Source organism: Tauraco erythrolophus, chromosome 8 (assembly GCF_009769465.1).
Source record: "Tauraco erythrolophus isolate bTauEry1 chromosome 8, bTauEry1.pri, whole genome shotgun sequence".
Classification (NCBI taxonomy): domain Eukaryota; kingdom Metazoa; phylum Chordata; class Aves; order Musophagiformes; family Musophagidae; genus Tauraco; species Tauraco erythrolophus.
In genome coordinates, this window is record NC_141472.1 from 21,182,678 (window position 1) to 21,202,106 (window position 19,429).

Here is a 19,429-nt window from a genome sequence, read left to right on the forward strand (position 1 = left end):
TTCTGCAAGTGACACTAAAATTAATTGCTGAGTGAAGTCACCAAGAATACGTAACACAGATTTACTGTTCCAGTCATACTGCTAGCGTTCTGTAGCCTAGAGTCGTAAAAGAGAATATAATTCATAACATCATCTGGGTTAAATATTGTTGTCTGATGAATATCATTCTCCCTTTAAAGACTCCTGTTATTATTGTGTTGAGCTTTGTATTATAGCATTGTATTTAATTAGGGTTTACCATCGAGTTAGCTCTATCTGAACACCATTAAAATAAAATAAAAATAATTAGAAAAATGCTTTCAGGATGTATTTTCGTACTGAAGGATTGAAATACTTGCAAGGAAGACCTGTGTTAATTCTGCAATACTTTTTCCAGGGACTTGATCAAGGTCTGCACCTGTGCTCCAAGCATTATAAGGAGCAGAGAGCTGTGTTTGCTACTTCACAAAAAGCTATTTTCACATTCACAGTGTATGTGTTTCCAAAGGAAAAAAACCCACCCAATAGCAACAAGAGCCTGCCAAAAATTTCCCTGAGCTCTATTCTGTTTTTTAAACTATAGAACATTCTTTCACAGTTTGACAGTTAAAATGCTGCAGTTAATGTAATAAACAGAGAATTTTTTAAGCCGGCTGTCAAAACAAGTGACACTTTTTGCTAGAGATTTTCAGATTTTGAACAATAGAAAGTACCTTTCAAAGCAACAGCTTCATTATACAATCAAATTCTCAAAGTAATCTTCTCATCAAAGAATATTGTCTTATTTCTTTCAGGGTAATTATCTGAGTTCTGCAACCTCTCTGGAAATGGTGACTATTATAAAATGCAGCTGTGTTGGTTTGAAAATTGTGAGTCCTGCTCAGGTCAGCTAAAGCCAGTGTCTCTGAAGTCCTGACAATTCCTTGAACTTTTGGCAGCTGTAACGGTGTCTAGTCAAAACTAGCAGGACTCTGAGGATTCATGGAGATTTTAACAGCTTTGATACAGCTCAGCCCAGGGTGGATTTTCAGCTAACAAAATCATAACGCATGTAAACTGAATACTAGAACAGTAGTTAATATGGTGCCTGACAGTACAAGCTTGCTTCCATGAGCAAAGGGCAGCAAAAATAAGCACTCTCAGGGACAGGGATAGGGAAAGATGTCAGACAGCTGTCAGTCTTGAGAAAACCTCTTTCCCCTCACTATATTGCATGAAAAATTTCCTATGAATATTCTTTCAGGTGATGCTGTGCAAGCAATGACACAGAGGGGAGAGCAGTATTTCCACAGCATCATTCCATCCTTTCAGCTCTGTGCAAGGAAGTGGATGATAATCGACATTGATCCTGCCATAGTAAGCTTACACTGGTTGCTCCGAACGGAAAGCAAATGTAGTAGGCAGCCAAACCCCATGATAACCTAAGTGGGTAACTCTGCAAGAGCCAACCTGCTCAGTCAGCCTGATGCAAAGGAGACAGTGCAGAGCTGCAGGGTCGCAGCGCACATAGCACTGCTCATGGTGTCCTGATGACTGGCGTCTGCTCATGGGTGCAAGAAGCCTTCTTTTGCTTCTCAGTGGAGAATGCACAGGACATCTCTGTGAGGAGAAAACACCTCAGTTCCCTGTCTCCGTAAGGGTTTATGAAAGCACCACGCTCTCAGTCTGGTCTGTCTATGTATTTTGTGTGACAGGGAGTGAGTGCTCCTTTGGTTCTGTTTGACTAGACCTCTAATCAACAGAGGAAAGAGAATTTATACTTTTAAAACTATTGCTGCATGGCAGTGTGACCTATTTTTATAAGCACAAGTATCTGATGGCACCTTTTGAAATTCAATGCTTTTAGCAAGTTTTTGGAAAAGTGCCGTCTAAATGAGTTTACAATCTAAACAGACAAGACAGGGACAAGAATGGAGCAGGGAAAGGATACAGATGGAAACAGAACAGCAGTAGGCACTTGTGTTAAGTGGATTCAAAACACTTTCAGTATAAAAAATGTTCTCACATCATAGGCAGAGTCCAATCCTACCCCATAGCAAAGACAAACTTTGCCAATGGCCTCAAAGGAGCAGGATCCAGCATTTTGTACTTACCTTTCTTGAACTGAACCTTACAAGTAAATCTTCAGTGAAGATGACCTTAAGTAATTCATTATTCTCAGTGCACTTAGTTAGCAGTAAAACATGTCTTCAGTGGCCCCTAAACACTACCTGCATAATGAAGAAGTTGCCTTCAATGGAGGGTCAAACAGAGTTTATACTGGTTGCTTTGAAGTCACTATAAAGCTGCCTGTAAGAAAGGCCCTGAGCACCGTTTTCAGTGTGACCAGAATGTATTGCTGAAAGGATGGCTAGCCAACCGATGAGTGAGAGGACATGATCTGATAGCTATGAAAAGGTTAGGCAGACATCCTCTATGGCCTAGGTACAGAAAGCATTTTTTTTCAAATGTATTGATTTTATAACAATACGAAGGGATAAATAAACCCAGAGTCACATTTCACACCTTGCTAGCAAACTACAACAGGCTAAGTTCAGCCTATCTTAATTCAATAAAGTTCTATCAAGGATGATTCTCATTAATGGCTGCCACTGATGACTGTAATTGAAAGGTACCTGCTGTGCTGCCATCCTACCACTCTACTCACTCACAATAACTGAAAGCAGCATAGTTAATTGAATGGCACATCTACACAAAAAGTGTTAATGGAGCAGGACTCTTCTATTACCTGCAACTTATTTTTAGGGAGGCTCAGAAATGAAATAAAAAACTCATAATGCAGCATTTTCTGCAAGGTGAGTATGACAGCATTCATGACCTTTGATGGTTATTCTCAACACACAGTTCAACTTACAAGCATTAATAAGGACTGGAAATTACTTAATATAGACTTAAAATGTTCAGAGGTCAAACAAACTGGCACTGAAGTGAAATAACTGGCCAAAGGACTCCAAAATGTAGATTTCTCCTGTTTCCATATCACAAGGAAGGCACATGTATAATATTAACTCATTACTCTGCTTACGGTTTTCTGAGAATCATCCTCATATGAGCATCTGGCCCAATCTGAGACAGAAGAAGCATAGTGTCCTGTAGCTCCTCATCACATTCTTTTTTCTCTTCTTCAGTTGGCAAAGGGGCATCTTCACACTCATCATCCAAAAATCGATAAAATAAGTATTTGTCTTGAAAGTAGTGTTCCTGATCCACTGGAAATAACATAACATATCAAACACTAAGCTCTCCTCAGAAAGTTAGCCTTCTAGAAATCTGTGTAGCATTGTATATGTCACAGATATATTAGTTAAAAGGGAAAGAAAGCTACAGGGAAACTGCAAGAACATGAAACACCTTTATTTCTCACATATGTTCAAATTAGGTAGCTTGGAGGGTACACTTTTAAATTCTGTACTACAAATACTTTCCAAAGGGTGTTGTGGGTGTGTATACATACATGCGTATGTGCGTGCATGTGTGTGCTTTTCTTATTAGATTTGGTTTTGTTCTTATTGTTTCAAACCATTTGCTTTAAGCAAATACTTCACACTGGGGAAACAGTTACATCATGAATTTCTAAGATGTGTTCTCTAGCATGAACACCTTGCCTTACAGGTTTCATAGAGGGCTAAACTGTAAAAAAAAAAGCATCTAAAATCTTTCTGATGTACCAGAAATGTACATCATCAAGACATAATCCCAGGGGCAAGTTCATTGACCTATGTCCTGGTGGAAGAACTTAATGGAAAGACAATTAAGAAAAGAATTTTAAAGAGAGGCTGTGATATGGCGAAGGACAAACCCTTGGTCTTCCAAGCAAGTCAGAGTGATGTGTTGAGTTGGACACTTGCCCCTGGGTGCTAAAGGGTATATTTGGCAGGAATTAAAGCTAGAGCGCTCAGGCTAAGGAAGCAGTGGAAACAATCTGTCTTTGCAGTGTGGAAATTTCTCCCTGGGATATGGGAAGCACAACAGAGGATAAATGGAAGTGTACTGTAATAGAGCTGCTCTTCTGCACTTAATAAAACTGAATACGCAGAGCTTCAAATATGAATATTGCTTTAGAAAGCTACCCTTTTGAGGGCTATATCTTGTTACCAAGTAAATCCTGCCAAATGGAAACTGAAAGTCAATGTAAAATACAGTCAGAAAACTAACACAAAATCCCAGATCTCTGCACTGGAATATTTGGAGTGCTGAATTTAGGAACCGTTCCAAAACCAATGAAAATCATTCCAAAATTATGGATCTCAGCAAACAGAAATGTTCACTTCACTTTCAAATGCTGCAAATCTTTGATGAAGATCAGTTCTGTGTATGGTAATACATCTCTTGGTTTTGGCCTGAGTGCTATACAGCTCTTGCAATATAATCACAAGCCAATGTACTTCTAAGCATAAATAGAGTTATCATTATAAATTGTCCATTTACTTTTAAACATTCTCATAAGTTAAAAAGGTATACTGGTAGGAAGATTCATGTAATACTGTCTCTGTATTGCACTTGCACTTATCAATTAATGGGTTGCTCTGCAGCATTTCTTTTGGGCTCATGATCCCTTTCTTTTCTCATGAGAGAGATCTACAGGAGCACTGATGTCACACGTTGCTCATGTTTTATCAAGATGGCGATTTTCTTTATCTTACCATGATTAAGAACACCTTCTTCCAGCAATACTTGCCACATGCCAACAGCCTGGGTTCGTGAATGGACACAAGGACTTTGCTGCATCATCCAATCAACTAGTTCTGTCCCCACACAGCATTGCCTGAAGGACAGATAAATAGATAGAAATGAAAAGGGAGCTGGCCAAGAGAGAGCTCACACACAGTGTCTGCCAAGAACACTGATATCTTGAACTCTGTATAACCTTAGTTAAATCTCCCTACAGAAGACAGTGTCACCATCTTTGCCTATATGCTTGAAGTACCAGTGAAGGTGTTCAGTTTTGAGAGGATCCCCTCAGCAGAACAACAAGTGTTTTGGGAAATGTGAAGTTCAGAGGATCAGGATGACCCTGTGCCACCTGGTACAAAACCAGTTGCACCAGTGCAACAACCTCCAGCCCAGATTTCAAAGGAAGCCGCCTCTGTATACCAAGTGATTTCAAAAACCTCACGCTTTTCAGAATCCTGCATGAAAACAATCATCTAACACTGTAAAAACTTTGCCAAAGCGAACAGCCTCCACAGGAAGAGCGAGTGTTATGAGGGTGTTCCTCCATTTGTAACCAAACTCCAGCCACACTGTATTTGGATGCATTGGTTTGTAGGGCTGCAGTGTTTCTGAGGCTCTCTCATGTTAAGTGCTCGTCACCTCCCAGCTCCTGACTGACCCAAAGGCAGACAACAGCAGGACTCAAGTTCTGGAGAACGCCCAAAGAGGTGGGAAAAAACAAAAAGCCACACAGTCACTAAGTAAAATTCTTTGTCATAACACTCCCTAGTTTAGCAGAACAGAAGCAAATAAGCAATGTGATCAAAAGCGTACAAATCTATAACTGATCACATGCAGAACAGAGAGGAAGCTGGCTAGTCCTACACAGGCTCTCGTGGCTTCATGCTTCTTGCACCACTTTCAGAGACCAAGGAAACAGATAATACTGAAATTGCTGAAACTGAGCTTAAATAATGCTCTTCCAATTAAAATCCCATTTTGGTGACAAAGTTTTCCCTCACCTGGATCCAATCTGAATTTTGTCATTCCATATTTAAAAAACCCAAGGATAGAACAGTAGGATTTTTTCCCAGTTATGTATAAGATAAAATGATGCAGTTGTTTGGACTAGCATTGGTCTTCATATATCACACATGCCCTTTTGTTCTTCTAGAACAATAAGCAATGTCATATCGTGATATATTCTCAGATCAACTCACAAGCCCCAAATACCTTGCATCATATTAAACACATTTTGGACTGAAATATGGAAAATCAATGCACTTATCTCAAAAGCAGATCAGCAACATATTGATTTACTATTTAGAAAAGACATACTCAGAGATTTCAAACCAATTTTTATTGAAATATACTCTGAATAATGCATTAGGTATTCGATTTAAATATTAGACACTAAAATTGATTGTTTCTTAAGACAACAGCAGAGAGATGCTGACTCGAAGTCACATTCTTATTCTACAAGTGCCATTGTTATCCCACTTCAGCAAGACAGTGCTGCCACCAGCAGGAAGATAAGAAAGCCTGGCAATACACTGAAAAAAAGATAATTTTAAATAGGACAGAATATCTGCATAAGGAATGTTTATCACCAGGTGAATTTTCTGAACTCCACACTGAGCAACACCGCTGTAGCAATCAGTACAGTAACATAACATATTAATGAGCTTTCCTATTATCTCTTACCGATACAAGAAGAGAACAGAAACTACATTTTAACTTGATATTGCACAGAATATTCCAGCTAACTATGCTATTAACTTTGGAAGAGTTTTTGTATGTGAATGCTCTGTTCACAATCACGGACTCAATTTCCAGTCAAATTACTTCAGAAAACATTTACCAGGCCCATTAAAGACTGCATAACATCCAGACTCAAATAGCATCACTGAATAATTTCAGACCTTTTGAGACCTGCAAGTATGGTAAGGCATAAATCACAAATCAGAGGATGGCAGGCATAAAAATTCAGAGACCTCTATACAATCAGCTCACACACCTGTACGTCTTCAGATGGTATTTACGATCTCTTATCATGTGAGGGGCCCGGGACAGAATCGTATTCCGCAAAATCTTTCCAGCTCTGAGGATCTTTTCTGAAGGAACCTTGGTGATTGTGGAGAAAAAAAAAAGGGACCAAGACACAAAGATGTTAAACTTTCCGCAATCTCTGTACTGCCTTCTGCAAAACAAAACACAAGTTCTCTTTTCCCTAAATTAAAAGTCCTTGCACAGACACTTACTTTTGCAGACCAATGTAGTATATATTCGGGATTTTAAGTCTCACATACTTATCTAACAGAAAGCATCACTTCAGCTGATACGCATCACACTGTTGGGAACAGGAGTTATTTCCATCTGTCTAGTGGCCTGGCTCTACAGTACACCTATGTCCTATTACCTGTGTAATGGTTTTAGTAGGACGATGTGGGATGTGAGGTTCAATAAGAGGTGTCTGAAAAACAAAATGAAATGAAATAAATTTATAAAGGTTGAGCAGCAAAATAAAATAAAGGCTAAAATAAAAAAAAATGAACAAAAAAGCTGTAAAAACAAAGAATGGCATGTAAGTCCAAGCTCTGCCCAAAGGACGTGAGTAAAAAAAGCTCTCTGAAGACATCCTAAAGACAAACTTGGCTCTTCATGCTCAGCAAATTAAAACAGTGACATGATACGTGGAGATGAATAAACAAATGCATGTTAGACTTTCTAAAGTAGTAATGAAGTGTGCAATAGCCAAACATCACACCAGATCTGAGGCTACACAGGCACAGTGAGCTCTTCTGCTTGCTGCTCTTGAGCTGCAGCGGGCACAACAGCATTCCCCTGCACGCGGCTGCCTCCGCCACTCAGTCCCCCACCACAGAAACTCTCTCCTTCACCATCTTTTTCTCTTTTTCTCTTCAGCCCTCTTCTTCCTTCCAGCACAGCACAAGAAACAAGAATGAAGAAAAAGCTCTGCTCCCTCTATTTGTCTTTTCTAAGCTATCACCAGGCCTAGCTGGCAACCCTTTTATAGCTGCTCTCTGGAATGCAAGAGCACGTGGGCCCCTCGCAGAGACCTGGGTAAGAACTTTCACAAAGCAGGTAGTGAAGGAAAAAAAAAAGAGTAAAGCAGGTGACTTGGTTCTGCAAAGGGAAGAGTGAATGGGAAGGCTACTAGGGCTCTACAAAAGAGAAGCAGAGAAGGGAATGAGAGAAATGGGAAAACCAGCACACAATGAACAGGTGAAAGGAGAGGGGAGACAGGAAAAACGTGGCACAATGCAGAGGAAAAAGGAAAGTAAAGGGTTATAGGACAGTAGAAATAGAGACAAAGGAGAAGAAAACCAGGCTTCAGCAGCCACATCAGAATGATGAGAAGACGTTTTGCTTTGTTGGGACTGGTAGTTAACAGCATGGTCCAAATTTACTTCCAGTGTGAAATGTCAGGAGACATGACATGAGGGATGAATTTGGCTGGAGTTGCGGGCTTGTGGACAGGGCAGGTCAGAGGTCTCCCACAAGGGCAAGACCTTGCACCTCAGTCCATGGAGGCCACGGCTCCGTTACAGCCATACAGCAAAGGCAGGACAGCCAGGCTGGAAGTACGGAGAAACATGTCATGCACTGCTGGGTTGCCAGGTGTCAGTTTTCTTAAGCTGGGCACCCATTCATTGGCTCCAACAGAATTTTAATGATGTGACAAAGTCCTTGTAGTAATCAAATAGTGCTAGGAGCTATGAATGCACAAGGAGACTACAGGTCAGCCAGGAAGGGTAAAACGAGGGAAGCACGTGACAGAAATAAACAACGATAAGATAATCTCAACAGAGAGGCCTGTACATGGAAAACAATGCAAATGTTTTTTCGTTTATACTCATACCTTACAAGAAGTCTCTGAAAAGGCAAATCAATACAAATAAATTTGGATTCCTGATTTTTCTCATTAATAAGTCAACAATTTTGGAAAGACTCATTTAAGTTATAAACATTTCTGTCTCACCAGAAGGGTGGCAGAACATCCTTCAACATTTGTTGGTTTCTAGAACTGTGTGGAGCATGCTTTAGACAGTCCATTTTTGCAGTTAAAGCATGCTAAGAATAGCAAGGATCTTTTGAAAGATGCCTCTAATGCAAACAAATCCATTGAATAACTGTTTCAAACAGATGTTTAAATAAACAATGAAGTCAGAGGTATCACTCTGAGTATTAATAATTTTTGCTTCCATTTTCTTTTTAAAGGATTTCAAGTCCTCATCAAGTTCAATGAGACTGAAGGTAAATATATACTTAAATGGTTGGCTAAACTGGCATTAAAGTCATTATGAAAATTATTTTTAAATTTCACATTCTTAAAAGATTAATTTTTTTTAAAATCAATATGACACAACATACTCAATATAGTTTCCAGATTTTAATTTTAGTTAGTAATATACTTCAAAGGAGAGGTAAAATGTGCTAGACAAAAAAGATAAGATACTTCCACAGCAATAGACAAGTGACAGTTAATCACATTTTTGTTCTTTAGAGTTTCCGTTAAGCTACAACAAAAATGCATAAAACTAATAGTTGAAAAATTGAATATGGATGAAGATTTGTCAATAAATCTCCCATCCTAATCAACACAGAACATAAGAGAGCATTTAGAAGAAATCTGATTCAACTCAAAAGTACAGAAGAAACCCAGGGTGAAAGCTAAGGCACAGCACAAGAACTGCAGAAAGCAGCAGGAAGGCTTGTTCACCTGCATTTGATCCTGACCAATACAGAAGGATCAGCTGCGAAGACAGAAGGTAACTTGGGTGAAGGTGATCATGAAACAATCGAGTGTCAGAACTTCACAGAAGGAAGTAAGAACATCAAAGTACAAACAATGGACCAGGAAGAAAAATTTCCATAAAAACAGAATACTGATAGCTAAATTCCTGGAGCAGGTCACGGGAGAGCAAGTGTAAGGTGAAAGTTTAAAAAAGCTGGTAGTTACTTAATGAAACAATACTAACCATACATAGGATGTATCCTAGCACGCAGCTAGAAGCAGTAAAGACTCAACTTAGCTAAATAAAGAGCTCTTCACTGAAATACAAGGAGGAAATTCACAGAAAGGATAAAGTAAGGGGTTTACAAAAGGCAAGTATAAAAAATAATTTGAATAACAAAGGAAAAAATTAGAAAAGCAAAGGTATAAAATGAGACAGACTTACCAAGAAATATCAAGAGCTACAAAAAATATTCCACAATTACAGAAGTAGTAAAACAATCAAAAGAAAAAGTTTTGATTCACTGCTCAATAGAGGGAAATCTATTAACAGATAATTCAAGAAGGCCAGAAGTAGTTGATTCATTTTTTGTATCAGTGTTCATTTATAAAGATCAGTGGCAGAGAGACAGCTAATATCCTAAGTAACAGAGTGAAAGAAGTAAAATCTCAGACTGAAAAAGTGAAAGAATGGATGAGAAAGTATTACATAAATTAGCTATTTCCAGATTGGCTGGGTTTGTAGAATTTCAAGCAGGAAACCTGAAGGGCTTGAAGAAACTTAAAGAGGGCTGCAGCCATCTCAGAAGCATCAGCAGTCACCTCTGACAATTCTTGAGGACTGAGGAAGGCAGCAGAAGACAGAAAAATAGGAAAAGGACGAGCTGAAAACTATAGACACGTCAGCTTGTTCTACTAGAAAAAGTCCATTTGTAAGCACCTGGAAAAGACCAGGGAGACGACTCACATGTGACATATATTAATCAAGAACAAAACATGCCACAGGGATCTAATTCTTCTCATGACCAGGTAGCAACATAGATAGATTGGGGAAGAAACAGTAGTTTTTCAACCCTTTACTTTAGTTGGCACCGTCTCGTATGATAATCTCTTCTGCCAAGGGCAGATTAAATTCTTACAAAATAGGTGCAAAGCCAGTTGGAAAAGTATATTTTGAAATCAATTACCAGTGAAGCGCTGTCCAACTGGCATTCTCAAGAATATATCACATTCGATGCTATTAAATATTAACACAGGACGAAGTAGAATGTACCCTGATTGATTCTGCAGGAGACTTCAGGATGGGAAGGAGACTGCGTATACATTGGAGAATAAGTTGACAATTTGATACAGTTTTGACATTGGTCTGAAGAAAATACGATGCTATTATGCAACACAGATAGCGCTGACTACTTTTCAGGTAGAATCAGTTATATAAAGACAGGGTAGGAAACAAGTGTCTTAGCAGCAGTTCCGCAGAAATAGAAATGTTTATAATAGATATTAACAGAACTGAGTAAGTAATGCCATACTTGTGTGAAAGCAACAAACACTGTACTAGGATGTAGTAAAAGATCAGATACATAATGCAGTTGTGCTTTAGTCAGCCTAGATAAGACCTAAGCTAAAGCACTGTGTCTCATTTGCCCACTTTACTTCCAAAGTATCTAAACTAACTGGACAGAATTTAGAGGAGAGCAACAAGAATAATCAGAAAGCACAACATAAACAATCAAAGTTGTTCAGCTAAGGAAAAGGCAAGTCTTGGCAGAAGAGTGATAAAAAAGCCTTCAGATTTAAAAGGCTTTTGAAAAGGAGAAAGAAGTGACCTAGTTCATCGTGCAGAGACCAGGAAATAAAGATTTTAAATTGCTATAAGAAAGACCCAGGTTTGACATCGGTGAAGCTTTTCTAACAGTGTGGACAGTGAATACTGGTATAGATTGCCAGGGAGGTATGGTTCCTCCATCTTTGGAGGCTTGGGAGGATACATAAGGTATCTGTCAGGAGCGACACAACTATAGTGAACTGTGCATGTGGCTCAGGGATGGATTTCCTGAAGTATCTTTTAGCCTCACTACGTGGCACTGTACAATTTTCGAGGACACCTCTACATGTCTAAAATAAGTTCCAACCACAAGTGGTACTTAAAGAGATGATCAACAATACAACCCCCAGAGCAGCAAGCCCAGCCTCAAGAAAGCAAGGCAGTCATTCCTACTGAGGCACCATGTCGTCGTCAGCCAAAAGACATGCCCAGTAAAGAGTATCCCCAAAGTAACACCCTTTCAAAGCTACTGCAGTGAACTCAGACAGCACTAGTGATGAGATGAAATGCAACAAAGGGAATCATAGGGCTTGGATTGAGTTTTCTATAGAAGGGTAAGTCATGTTTCAAAGGCACAGAAATATAACATCAGTTTTAAAAGGTGATACGGTGTTCCTGCAACAACTTACTGTCACAAAAAAAAAAAACAGATTTTGTAAGGGATCATACCTTAGGATAATAATCACAACTTGGTGAAGTTCAAGAAATGTTTTGTAAGCCCTCACAATCTTGAATCTCCCATTAAGGGATGCTTAGACAGCACTTAGAAAAAAAGAAGCAACTCTCCCTATAAAATAGCACAGAGTGAGCAGAGTGTTTAATTACCTTCTTAACACATTCTGGTATCTTTGTAGCATTAATGTGACTAAAGTACATACATGTTGCATGGAGCTGTATGTCTGCAGCTACTTGATGATCACATTTTTCAGGACTTCTGAATCAGGGAAAAGTTATCAGGTGAAGAGCTCAAATGTGCAAGCCAATTAGAATAGTTTAAAAATTATTACCCATCTCCTGGCCACAGTAGTGATAAGTGTACCTGCTCTTGGCTTTCCTTCAGCATGCGATAAAGCAGTACAGCAGTACCATCTTGAGCTTTAGCTACGTCATGCCCTTTTCCAACTAGTGCACACACAGACAGTTTACTATGATCTGCTGATCCCCCCTGCAGAGGAGAAGGTACATATGGCTCTGGAGGGTAGGGAAGCGAAAGCTGCAGGTGTTGGCAGGGCGAAGGAGAAAATGATCACAAGAAACTGTAATAAAATGGTTTCCAGCATTAACATTGACAATCTCCATCACTGTACATTTACGGATTCACATTTGGGCCATTCAAACAAACCTTTCATGAAGCCAATCACAAAACTACCTATTTATATTGGGGTGAAGCAGAGAAAGTAACAATTTTAGCCTCCATTTCTTTGAAGATTCAAATATTTATGCATGAGAGCGATACCATAGATTTAAATAGGACTATTCATGTGTATAATTTTATGCACACATTTAATCTCCAGAGAAATAGGCCTTAGATTACAAACTACAGGGCAAGGGCTGCCTTTATTTCTGTGCTTCCCACATCACTGAGCAAGGCATATGCAAACAAATAAATAATATAATGAACATCAATAATAGAGACCTAACATGAGGTCTATATTTGTCAAGTTATTTGAATCTGCTAAATAAAATCCAAGAACATCTCTTATAAAAATACATCTTTCTATTTCTGTTGTTAAATAGCTGTAAAGGGATGTTTCTTCTGAGCCTTTACATCTGAATGAATGCTTTAGATCTGCAGCAATTTGGATCTACAGAATCAACTGATGGAGGGGACCTGACTTACTATTCTCAAATATTAACATAGGAAATGTGTAATGCAAAGAACTAAGAAGAAATAAAACAAAAGTCAATGAATCATGTTTTTCCCATGACCTCAGTGTAGCTCATCTCTGAACAGAGAACAAGTTTCTGTATTTATGGGAGTTAAGCATGGCATATGAGGTTACCAGGGTGATCAGATAAACCTGTGCACTACTGTTGAACCCTTTATTTCCAACTGGGGCACTGAAAAGAATTGCAAGTGACATCTGTTTTCCTGCTGGCTGGCAGGGGATCCAGAAGAAACAAAGGACAAAGCCACACAAGTCGAAAGGTGGCAGCAGCAACAGCCGCATCACTAAGAGGTCTGTTTGTTTTACATCCTCAGTATTTACTCCTATTGGTGATTTAGGGCCTAATCCAAATCCCACTGAAATCACTGGGAAGTCTCTAATTGACTCAACGGATTTTGAGTCAGGCCCATAGCATTTGATTCTCCAAAGTGTACGTCAGGAAGCAGAGCATCCAAATGACATCTGATGATTTCTGATGACTGACATTTATGACTGCCATGCTTGAATATCCTTGTATACATCATCTGAAAGGTTATCAATGCCCTACCTCACTCACATGAGAGGAAATAAAACATACAGAAAAACCTTCCCACAATATTGGTGAAAGTATAGCCAGTCAGTAAGATACAGCTGACAATTACAAAAAGTTCCCACAGCCCTCCCACACGGCACCTCCTCCTTCTATTCTTATCATTCTTTCTTAAATCCATAGATCTATTTCCAGAAAGTTGCCTTTTTTGGTAACGTCATCTATCTGATCTGCTTCAGACCAAAAGCATAGATAAGAAATCCAAAGATGAGGAGCCTTTGTAGAGATGACTCTTTTCCCAATACAAACCTGTATTTCTAGTGCCACAGAATAACCATATAGCAGGGATAACACTGAGCATACATATCATAGCTGTGGGAGTGCATTTCCAAGCAGAAAGCAGTCTTGGATAGAGTATCCTAAGGCCAACTCCATTGGTCCTATTTCCATCTGCAGAGAAAGAGCGTGTCTATCCAAACTGCACTAGCCTCTGCTAGGATGCTGCAGGTAAAAAAATACACTTAGTGAATGCAGCCTGCTGAAAAACATCAGAGAAGCAGCTGGCCAAAGATCCTGTCATAAAATGGTTCTTTGAAAAGCATTTTTGTCAAATTTGAAGGAAAATGTAACCAATATTATAAGAATTTCTGTGCTCTGTTAGCCTATACTGGTTCTCTGGAGTAGCCTTATGTGGAACATGCTGATACATTGACCAACGCTTGTCATCAGAAAACAACCTATGTCATGACCTCTAGCCAGCCCCCCAGGGTGCACAGTCTGTAAGAAATCTTGGCACATGATCCTTGTCACAGTGACTTCTGATGGTTGGGACACGTTACCAGGCCTGAGCTCTGCCCAGCCCAGACCACAGCCATAGCTGCAGAGACGTCTCACCACGCTCCTCCAGAAGACAAGAAAAGTGGAAATAGGAATACAACAATCACTACCATGCTGGAAACATTTCAGTCATCTCTTCTCTGTCTCCCCACAAACATACGTAGCAGCTGAGAGAACCAAACTGTGCTCCCTAGCACTCTCCACAAGACAGTACTGGAAGCCGAAGAGCAAAGTGCCTGCTCACCACATCTCCTAACTGGAAAAGTCCAAAATCGACAACGACTGATCTCATGCCAGGTCTATAGGTGACTTAGCAACACTTTGCAATTAACAAAGGACAAATTACCCAGAAAGAGCACTTCTTTCTGCTCTTCATCTATGTTTACCAAACAATGCAAGTATTAAAAGGGCCTGTAGCCAGTCTAGACCGTCTAAAATTCTATTACCAAAGCATCTTCAAACCACCCATCCTCACAAAAGACAACTACATGGTTTCTTAAGAAACATCTGTAAACAGCAAAAGGGGGAAGCAGGGCAAGGTACAGACAGAGGAACACACAATCACAAGGATGTCTGCAAAATTAGGGAACTATCACAGAAACAGGAATTAAACACATTTTTAAAATCTCCTGAGTTTCATAAAACCACAGCACCTGTAATCTAAATACTAATATATTTAACTAAATACAAACTAACTAAACCAAGCAAAATAGACAAGTAGAAATTGTCAGGACCAGTGGCTAAGACAGCTCAGTTTTACTCTTGTTTTCTGACTGCGTGACCTTGCACAAATCACATAATCACAGTGTTTCATTTTCCCCTTTTTGGAGAGAGGAATACTAATAATTTCTACCTTTGTAAAATGCTTTGAATACTCTCAGCAAATGGGCTACTATCAAAATATTCAGAGTAATGATCACTGTTTTAAAATGTATATTCTTTGAATGTAATACAATGTGAAGACTAAGCTGTATTTTAAAATACATTGTAAAATTGCTTTTCTTTAGTAATCTACATGTATTAATAGCATAAACAGGAAAATATGTCCCTTTAAATTCTCAAACACAATCAAGTTAAATTGAAATCGCATTATTAACAGTTCTACAATGTTTCTTTGACAAACTGCAAATGTCCATCCTTTTAACACAAAATTATTCAGCCATTTCCAAAAATGATACTTCACCGTGAACATCAAAGGGAAAAAGAATATTGAAACAGACTATGACCAGTGCACAAAAAAACCCAGAACCTGGCTAATGATGTCTTATTTTCCTGTCATTTTTCTACTTCCCTGCTACAATGAAACAGCTGCTATAACTACACTGCATGCATTGAACAAAATGTCAGAAAATGCTAACTCTGCTGTGAGCATTCCTGATAACTCTGTTAGAGGTGTGACTACAGTTGTCATAAGGAATCTCAAGCCAGTGTTGTCATGGGTTTCTCTGCTGCTGCATTCTTTTAACCTACAAAAGAGTAAAGCATTTTCTTCATTGCCTCTCATTAGAATTACCTGTTTCTTAGTATCCACAGCTTTAATAGTATGTTTATCTAAAATTATTTACTTCTTGAGAAGCAAACTATAATGATGAATAAGTAGGATAAATATTAGGCAGCAAGGTTACTGGTTTCTAAGACCTGCCGCTCACCAAAGGAAGTTAAGGAGCTTCTGGAGGATTTATTTCACTTGTTTCCAGACACCTTTATAACTTCTGCACACATCTCCCACCTCCAAGTCTCCCAGGAGGCATGCCTCTAGACCAACAGGCGTGGATGGGCTCTCCTATGCTTTGATCACACCCAGACGCCAGAACTGCCCTCTGCAGACTAGGTGAAATTTTAGATAAAGTGGTTTCATGGCAAAGATAGGGTTCCACAAACTGGATGGAGTGTGAAATTGTAAGCCTATTAAAATCAATGGTAAAACTCTTGACTTCAGTGTAGTCAAAATGCCACCCAAGTGAGGCAAGAGCACCACTATCTCCTGGGTGACAGTGGTTTATGTATTGTGTGACCCCAGCAAGTCATTGCACCTCTGAGTGTTTCAACTTCTCCATCTGTAAAATGGTGATGACAATATCTACTCACATCTCTGACGAGTGACGAGAATGAGCAACTGAAAACACTGCTGAATGCTGCAACTGAAATCCTCGAAGTCTAGTGTCTACAAACTCATCCTGAGCATTTTATAACAACTTTTAACACAGAAAGGAGAAGTCATCAAAGTGAGACAGGGCTAGAGGGCATTGAAGGTTACCTCCTGAATTCCCTGGAGAGGCCAGCAACAAGGTAAAGCCTCCGGCAAGCAGGGAAGAGAAGTTAATTTAAACCCATTTTGTGTCTCTTCTAGTGATTCCAGGTTTCTTCTTCTCCAAGTTCAGGACACTGCATTGTGTGAATGTACATGAAATGGAAAAACATTGAAGGAGTGCAGCACATTAGCCTCAGATTCCAGCTGCCCTATCTAATCCTCATTCTTCTTCCTGTCATCCTTAACAGAAAGAAATTTTTGCTAAAAATGAAACTGAGAAGGAATAATTTAACAATATCCAGTGCAATATCTCCTGTTATCCTACTTCACAGAAGATTTTTAATGATCTACATAGATGTTTTCCACCTACATAGAATATATTCCTAAGAAAGGTAAATGATTGTTTCTCTAGTATATGAAAGTAAACAGAGGAATGAAATCCCACACTGATGGCTACACCAGAACATATTTTTAAAAAAGCACAAACATTCTTCTTTCATCCAAGTATTTCTTTACTTCAATAGCTTTAAGTCTTCTGTCATAAACATAAAAACCATTCAAGCACTTCTGTTTAATTTACATATTCGTGCATCAGTGGAAAAGACAAGCATTCTGCTCTTGGCAAATATCTACAAAACAACCTTATCTTCCTTAAAACTTATATTTACCATGATGTCTACAAAAAGCTTGTCAACGTGGAGGGTGCTGATGTGCTGAACCTGCTACCTATCCTGTCTCATCCAAGTAAAAGACTGTGCATTTTATCTATTGGGTGGTTTTGTTTCAATATTGGATCGTACTCTCATTAGGGTAGCACCCTTCTTCCTAGTGCTTCTGATGCAAGAGACATCTCCTGTCCCTGACTGGGATGCATTAGCACTGCCACAGCTCTGCTAACCACAATGAGCCTTCATGATCAAACAGATCTAAACCAAAACACAGGGTGACCTCATCACAGTCTACAACTTCCTCAAGGACTGCAGTGGAGGGGAAGGTGCTGATCCCTTCTCTCTGGTGACCAGTGATAGGACACAAGGAAATGGGATGAAGTCGTGCCAGTGGAAGTTCACACTGGACATTAAGAAAAGGTTCTTCACTGAGAGCACAGTCACTGGAACAGGCTCTGCAGGGAAGTGGTCATAGCACCAAGCCTGTCAGAGTTCAAGGAGCATCTGTACGACGTTCTTAGTCACACGGTCTAGTTTTAGGTAGTCCTGCGAGGAGCAGGCAGTTGGACTCGATGATCCTTATGGGTCCTTTCCAACTTGAGATATTCTATAATTCTATGAAAACAGGAGGGACCTGGTCGAGGGACAACATGCATCTTCTGAGGACAATCCTTCAACATCATTACCTTCTCCTGCTATGAGGGCATATCATCATCTGATTCAGTAATGAAAAATCCAACAGCATAAATTCAGGGGGGAAATACTGGCTATGAAGGGTAAGGGCTTTTCTTTTTCTTTTACAGTAAAACCCAATTATGGTCTCACACATTTAACTAGCATGAAATGAAACTCATAACTGCTGTATTAGTTATTCAGTTAATTCAGTGTTCTTCAGATACTTTACTGGCAGTAATTGTATTGATTAAAAACATACAAAGGCATTTGGAATCAAATTATTAAATCTGAATAACATGGATTAATATGTCTCAATTTTCACAGTAATTCCACAATGCAATGGGAATAATCAGTAAATGAAATACAAACATTGAGTCAATGCACATTTGTGTGAACAGTAGGTATTCTCCTAGATAATAGTAAAAAAATGGTATTAATTCCTGATAATCTGAACAAAATATAATTAGCATTAGAAAACAGTAGATATTTCATACTTGTAAATTTGCTTCTTCGCTCCTCCTAACTTCCTATAGAGCTTGCAGCTGCCTGACTTGATACCATCTAAACCAGGCCTGTTCATATTTGTTCTTATTGTTTTGAATTTCAGCTCATCTTCCCCAATAGCTAGTGAGGGACAGACATTTCTAAACATACTCTGAGCTGCGTCTGTTCCTAAATGAATGTTTTTGCAACACGAAAAAAAATTGGCTCCACAAATGCTCACAGAACACTGCAATAATTAACCCAAGACTGAGATGGCGAGATGAAATTACCTGACATTATCCCTAGAAAACCACATCTCTTTATATCCCAATTCACCATAGTTATGTTTCTGAAGGAGATGACCTCTTTTTACCTCTCTCAGTATGTAGTCCAAGCTATGTAAATTCTGTGATGTCTGGCTTTTAGGGATATCACAGAACCAGTCTGGTCCTTGTGAAATGGAAAGGGATCTATTCTATGTATTCTGTAATTTATCCCCTTTCTCCTATTTCTCTTTAATGTTGGCATTAATTTTCACATCATTGCTAAAAATATTGCTTTGTCCAGCTGAAATTCTGTCGCTGCCATCTCTCAACTACTCACCTTTTTAAACATAATCTCAACATCTTCTTTGGCTTAATTGACTCTTTAGTGTCTCTTTGTGGGCTGTATAAAGGATAAGGACTGTTGTACTACGTTAAGGAAATCACAGTGTGAAAATGTTTGCTGTTCCAAAGAAGTTTAACTACTGTAATCTAAACTGGCTTGCCTGGAAATACTGAATGTACATAGAGTATTCCCAGATAACATGTGTTCAAAAAACCCATAATTTCTGCAATAATGTAGGAATCTTCAGCTTCTCCATGACAGTTGGCCTA

At 39.1% G+C, this 19,429-nt stretch overlaps 1 protein-coding gene across 2 annotated transcripts in view; it reads right to left on the minus strand.

The window, feature by feature from the left end:
* RAPGEF4 (Rap guanine nucleotide exchange factor 4) overlaps positions 1-19,429 on the minus strand; it is a 157,223-nt gene that overhangs the window by 50,137 nt on the left and 87,657 nt on the right. For both annotated transcript variants that reach the window (XM_086616120.1, XM_086616119.1), the window contains exons 7-10: positions 7,052-7,105; positions 6,650-6,756; positions 4,623-4,744; positions 3,005-3,188 (exon numbers count right to left, since the gene is read on the minus strand). In XM_086616120.1, the coding sequence (XP_086472246.1) occupies positions 3,005-3,188; positions 4,623-4,744; positions 6,650-6,756; positions 7,052-7,105 (467 nt within the window). The remainder of the gene's footprint in view (positions 1-3,004; positions 3,189-4,622; positions 4,745-6,649; positions 6,757-7,051; positions 7,106-19,429) is intronic.